At 29.4% G+C, this 6,990-nt stretch overlaps 1 protein-coding gene across 1 annotated transcript; it reads right to left on the reverse strand.

Moving 5' to 3' along the window:
- On the reverse strand, positions 1-1,550 carry LOC132737902 (complement C1q tumor necrosis factor-related protein 5-like). The gene is made up of 2 exons (XM_060725275.1): positions 1,394-1,550; positions 1-416 (listed from the first exon to the last, which is right to left on the reverse strand). Exons 1-2 carry the CDS (start codon positions 1,548-1,550, stop codon positions 1-3), a joined length of 573 nt encoding a protein of 190 aa, XP_060581258.1.
- Between the last annotated feature and the right edge of the window lie 5,440 nt (positions 1,551-6,990).

Below are 6,990 nucleotides of genomic sequence, written 5' to 3' on the forward strand. Positions count from 1 at the left end.
TCAGTGATTGACAAGTACACCGCTAAATGTGTTCATCCTGAGTGAGTTTTGATATAGCTGGTAACCAGAGCTTGACGATGTTGATTTGACCCAAACTTTTGATCCTGATTTTACTCTTATTATTGCACCAAATGTATTACAGCCAAAATTAGCATCACCAAAGTTAGCATCTGCTGCAATGACGTTACCTTCCATCACTAGGCCCAGATAGGAATATTTTCCATTATAAGCACATGTATGAACATTAAACTGGTACAGTCCTCCAACAGGTGCCGTGAACAATCCTGTAGACGTGTCGTAACCAGTTCCCTCGTTAGTGAACGTCTTCTCGAATATGAGAATCTCATCCGTTGTATCAAGAAGCACGTCTTTCAATTGATGTGCGTAGAATGCAACTGAAGGTTGAGCAAGTTTTTCTGAGTACAGAAAAAAAAATCAGACCGTTTAGATACTTACATTAATTTTATATTTTGTAAAACAAGTTGTTTTCGGTTTATTTTTTACAATCCATTGTCATATCTAAAAAAATCTAGTTCATGGTCATCAAGGATAGTTAATTCTCAAGCTTTAAAAACATTGAATTAATGCGTTTTTACATATTATCTGTGGCACGTCAAATACGCAAATGACAAACCATTATATTTATATCAGCCTTACATGCAACTGGGAATAAATCTGAATGTCAATGGAAATAATTCAAAAATAGAATATGTAAATGTAAATGAAATCATTTGAATGTTTAATAAGAGTTAAAATTTTACATATGGAGTAGCATATTAAATCAATCTTGTTCGCTGTATGTCACTGCCCAAGTGATACACCAAAAGAATGCATGGGCCAAGTCAACGACAATTAAATGTGCTACAAAGATAGTTATAAATCAAAAACAATTTTAGAAAAGAAATATAGTAAATAACAATACCTTGAAGTTGACTGAGTTCCTCTTTTTTAGCGTCAATATCACTAGTGAGCTTGCTTTTTGTTTTTCAAATAATTTCTTGAATGATTCTGTAATAAAGTATTAAAGTTCTATTAACTAATCGATCAAAGTTCAAGTTTTTTTATAACACAAATTTTCTTTTAAGTATCCTTTTTCTATTGTCGCTAAAATTTCAATTTTCCCTTGCTGTAAAAATGTAAGACATGTTTATCCATCACGTAGTTTACAGAAAATATAAAAATAACATTGTGGTGTGTTTTTTTCTCACACTTAAAATCAACGATATTGAACTTGACATATATGTCCAACAATTAACAATTACCAAAAAACAATGAATTATAAAAATAGTAAAGGATATCAAGTTTATTTCGTATTTTTATAAAAAAAAAACTGTATAAATATTTTATTTTTAAGATATGTAGATTTGATGTAAAACAACGTGCATATTATTACCTTCTCTCCTTTCTAGCTCATCACCTCTCTTTAACATATCGTCCGTTATGTTTTCTCTCATATCTGCATACATGTCTGTAAAATCAGCAACAATTTGTTTAATGTCGCCTAATGTACTGATGACATTATCCTCAGTTTTCTTATTTTCATTCACCATTGTTTCTACCTTAATTTCAGTTCTTATCATTTTCTCTAAAAGCTGTTCTTCATATGAAAATTTCGAACATACAGGCTCTCTAGCCTCAGAGAAATTATAACTATATATTTCAACGCAAATAACAAACGCAAATAACAGTAAGAACTTCATTTTCATAAGTAAAGTTGCAATATAAAATCTGAGAAGCTTTCTGGATAGAACCCTGTTCGAGAAACTATTGTATTTATTCAAAGAAAATTTGTGTTTGAAAATGAGGCCCGTACATGTGTATAATAATCGTTATGTTCTGGTACAAGGAGATAAAAACTGAGATAAATTAAGTTTAGGTATACCAATGTTATTGGTATTTTTTATCATACATATTCTGATAATTTTGAGTTTATATTGGGGTATATGATGCGTTTATCGTAGCAGACCTATTAAGTTCATAAAACATACAACATGCAAGCATTACAAGAGCCTAGAATATAATCTGTAAGGACTCAGATGCTAAAGTATTTGAGTTAATCCCGCCGTTTTTCGTTTAAAATAGAGTCATTGGGTTTTATAATGTATATGTTAGAAAGTTACTCATCAAGGAACAAATCGTTTGACAAACTGTGTAGATATCACAACGAGATCTTCTTTATCTGTATAAGGATAGTGACATCGCTTTAGCATCGTATTTATGCTTTGAAAAAGGATAACTAAAAACTTGGTTTATCAATATAATGTTGTTTTTTTTTTTTCAAACTATTTTGGTCAATCGAAAAGGGGTAATATATTTATTTATTGCTCCAGCACTGTAGATTTCATCAAGCATCAAATGTAAACCCTGTTTTTGATACTTTGTGGTTTGTGCTTATTACAAAGAAACATTTGGATCTTTCTTTCGACCCTATGGGTACTATACTATACAGTTTTGAAGAATTTATGTCGCAAGCATCTTAAAGACTTTGTTACTAGCGAAACACGGACAAAACATTTACAAAGCAAAAGAGCCAACAGATTGCTGAGATAATAAGCAATGCATGACTTTTTTTCAAAATTTTAACCAGGACATCAAAACCTTAAGCTGTCAGGCGGTTAATACATTTCTTTGGTAAAATGGGCCTTAAAAACCTTGAGCTAGTGTCCTACCTCTGGATCACTGCCTGTGTTAGTGGTTGTGGTGCTGTCGCACGATAGAGGGCATAACCATAGCTTTCATCGTTAATCATGGGAATGGTTAAAGTAATAGTGTATCACTGTCCGAAACTACATGGATTAAACGATAGCATGTATCTTTATCTTCATTATCATGGTATTTTTGTTTATAAATATTTCTGATTTATATTTCAAAGCAAAAACGCAGAAACATCGAAAATCGTATTAAAAGAAATTAAAGAATCAAAAAGTGTCTTTACAAAATTATCCTAGGAACATTATCATGGAAATTGTTAAAATCATAGTTAACCAAATTGAAGAAACCCTCCTTCCGGACCTACAAAGTTAGCGCAATATATAAACATTTATCTATATCTTTATTGTCATAGCATCGCTTGTTTATAAATATTTTCTGGCGTATATTTCATAGTTATTACGCAGAAACATCAGAAATCGTGATAAAAGAAAGAAAAAAATCAAAGTGTGTCTTTATGGCACCCTGATAAAATAAGAACACTCTTAATAATGGCAACTTTATTTTGGCTACAATAACTTTTATCAAATAAATTTTCATAACCCATGCAGCGTCTCCAGAAATATATGAAATACCATTATAACACAGCAGGTTTAACTTAATGGTAGGTAAATAAATTGACACGTATCAGATATCATAAAATTGAATTTTCACAATTTCTTCGGTAAATATATTGAAAACGCCCTGTGAGGCAATAAAATACTCTTCTAACAGATTAAAAAGTTACCTGAAGAAGGACTATCTATTCAGTTGAAGATTTTATGATGCATATAAAAACTAAATGTGTCTTGTATTCATTTAGTGTAAATTAACTTTTACAAACTATCTAAATATAATATAATATCACCATCCTATGTCTATAAAAAACAAAAAACAAGCGCATCCGAGCAAAGAGCAATTAATAAACTGTTGACGTTATTGCATGAAAGAATAATTTATTTCAAGTTTCAAGTTTTATTAAATATATCTCAGTATGTAATATACATAGACATGAGAACAAATTCTAATAATACACGTAATCACAGAGGACAACTTTTATTTAAGATCTTGAAGGAATTTATACGAAAGTGAAAAAAAAATCTATTCCGTAATTAATGATATTGATACCAGTCCATTCTAGTCATACTCATGGATTTTAATAATGCGCGACCCGGTCTGTAGATATTTAATCAGGTTATTTGATTGGTCGATTGATTTACACACCGTGTAAACCCATTAATTATGTCATGTAGGTCAGTCAGGTTATGCAGAAATTGTGTCATTGTGTCAGGATGAGGTTAATATCATGGAAAACGTGATTTTGTCTGTCTCGGACTTAATCACACGTAATCTGATTAAGGATAGAAGTTGACATCTTCGTACTGGGTTATTAAATGTTGTCTGCGGTCTGTGGAAACTGGCAATAATTCATTTTTGAATAAATGTGAATCAGTGAACTGTGTCATTTTGAAATTTATTTGATGGATTATTTATAAGAGGGTCCGATTATAAGATGCTCACAATCTCCTGTTGGCATGCATAACAACTGTAGAAATAGGTAAGTGAATTTTATTTTTATTTATTATTTTTTGTTGAGTTGTTTACACGTATAGGGATTGTGCATGCCGTCTAATTTGGTGAACAGGCCACTATGTACAGTCCTTTAAACGAAAGCGAAATTTGAAGGGCTGCTGAACTGGCAGTTTTCTTGTCAACAATATGGATTTTAATCTAGTGAGCGCGAATTTTCAATTGAAATGCATTTTCCAAACTACAGTAAATATTTGTTAACATTGAAAATGAATATTTCCTTCAAGTTTTTAAACAAACTTTGTCCTGTACAATATAAATGCATGTTAGTGACAGCAAAAAAAATATATATATCCGAAGTATTATGGAAAATTAAATGGTAAAGAATTGTATAAATATTTTCTAAGTTAGTCATAATATTTAGATCTATTTACTTAGAAGATTGAACAATACAGTAGTTACAATAGAGTGCATAAAAAATGTTAACAGCAATATGCAAAATGATTCCATATGTTTGAATTGTTCTATTATAAAAAGATTTTCCGAAAAATTTAGCATCATCCTTCAAATATTTTACCAACTTACAGTACCTACTCAGGCTACTGTCTGGTTTATTTATGTATATACAGTATTGAAGTAAGGAACAATCTCAATAGCAAAAATATACATTAAATGAACACATACATTGATATGATTATGTAAAATTAAAATTGTTTATTTGTTTATTCATTCATTTACTCAATTATTCATTTATTCATTAATGTTTCGCACAATATGTCTCATTATGAGATAATAAAAATAGATAAATGTTAAGGATGTTAAACAATAAAGAGTAAAAAAATAAATAAACAAATAAACAAAAACTATCAATAATAGAAAAAATAAACAAACAAACAAAAAATACAAAAAACATACATCCTTATGTGCAAAAAAAAAAATTAATTAATTGGTAATAATAATGTATGTGTAAAGAATATACTGCAAATGCAGTAAAATAGCAATAAGGCAAAAAGAAAACAATATAAATGTACATCTGAGTCAGCTTAATGGATACATAGGTCTATAAATTGAGTTTTCAATCTTAATATTATACATATATATGTAAGTTAATAATGTTAATACAATTTATAACTTTACATCATATATTGTACAGTACATTTGACATGTTGATGTATAATATAGTACATACATATACTCATATATTATTTATATATAGTAATATGTTAGTTTCTTTGATCTTACTGACTGGGTACATGTATGAAGTAAGTACATATAAAATGGTTTATTTTTATTTTCCTATTTATATTACATATCTTATGTCTTAATTTGATTTAGTTGTAATTATCAAACTTCATGTGTAATAAGTTTTTACTGTTTTGGTGATAATTTCAATAAATTTACTCAGTTTAATTAGCTCTATTTTATTTTCAGTATTGAAAAGTTGGTCAAATTTGAGTGTATTGTGGTTGTTGTAGTAGTAGGGCTTTATAAACTTAATTCTACTATCATTAAAGTGATGGCATTCTAAAATATAATGATATTCGTCCCCAATTCCGTGATTACATAGGAAGCAAATTCTTTCATTAATTGGTATATTATGATAGCGACCCACCTCAATGGGACATTTGTGGTTTCTTGTGCGGAATCGTGTTATTACTTGACAGTAATAGTTTGGGATTATTGTAAAGTTATTTATTTAGTTGTATGTTATGCTTAATTGTTTTAATACATGAAATTTGTGGAGTATTAACTGTTGAGCTTCCAGGTTTGGAAATATTGATCTATAATGTTTCTTTTGAAGGCGAGTGAGAACCATTTAAGATTGACGCTGTCTTGGTTCAACCATATATTGTTTAAAACCGTTTGTTTCTATTAGACTTTGAATATAGTTCTAAACCACTTTCGATTTGACTCTTCTTTGGTTTTGAGGCTAGTAGAATTTTATATAATTTAGTAGATAGTTTATTGTTGGGTATCATTAATATTACTTTTTAATCTACACCAGTATGATATCATTCTAATTTTTTGCTTCTTCCTTTAGAGGAATTATTCCAAGTTCACTATAAATCATATAGGATGGTGTTGACATTTTTAAATTGAGGATGTGTTTAAAAAATTTCAATTGTACTTTTCCAGAGTGTTCATGTTGCTGAAACCAAATAATTCACTACCATAAAGTAGGATTGGCCTAATGGTTTTATTGAATAAGTCTATTTGTATGTCCAAAGATAAATCTAAATGTCTAATTTTCTTTAGTAACATGTACATTGCTTTAGTTGCTTGTTAGCTATGTGTTCTTTAGTTTTCTTATAGTTACAAGTTTTTGATAAGTATAGTCCCAGATTTTATATTCATTTTCTATTTCTAATTCATCATTGTTAATTTAAATTTTGGAATATTGTTTCTTAGTCTTGATCCGAAAATAACTATTTTAGTTTTGGATGTATTTACTGTTAGTTTCCAATTTGTACAGTATTGTTCAAATATATTTTTAACTCTTGTTTGTAGGCCTGTTTCATTATCACTCATCAAAACTGTATCATCAGCATATAGTATAACAGATAGTTTTAGGTAAATTAATTGATATGTCTTGTTCATTTGTCAATGTTGCAGGTTACTCCCCTGTGCATTATTTTCCGATAAAAAGGAGTCAAGGTCATTCAGGTAAATTGAAAATAGTATGGGGGATAAATTTTCTCCTTGCCGGACCCCAATCAAACTTGGGAAAAATTCAGACATACCTTGGGATGTTTTAATACAAGATTTTATATT

The sequence above is a fragment of the Ruditapes philippinarum genome, unplaced genomic scaffold (genome assembly GCF_026571515.1).
Source record: "Ruditapes philippinarum isolate M1 unplaced genomic scaffold, ASM2657151v2 ctg16664_1_1_1_1, whole genome shotgun sequence".
In the NCBI taxonomy this organism is placed as follows: domain Eukaryota; kingdom Metazoa; phylum Mollusca; class Bivalvia; order Venerida; family Veneridae; genus Ruditapes; species Ruditapes philippinarum.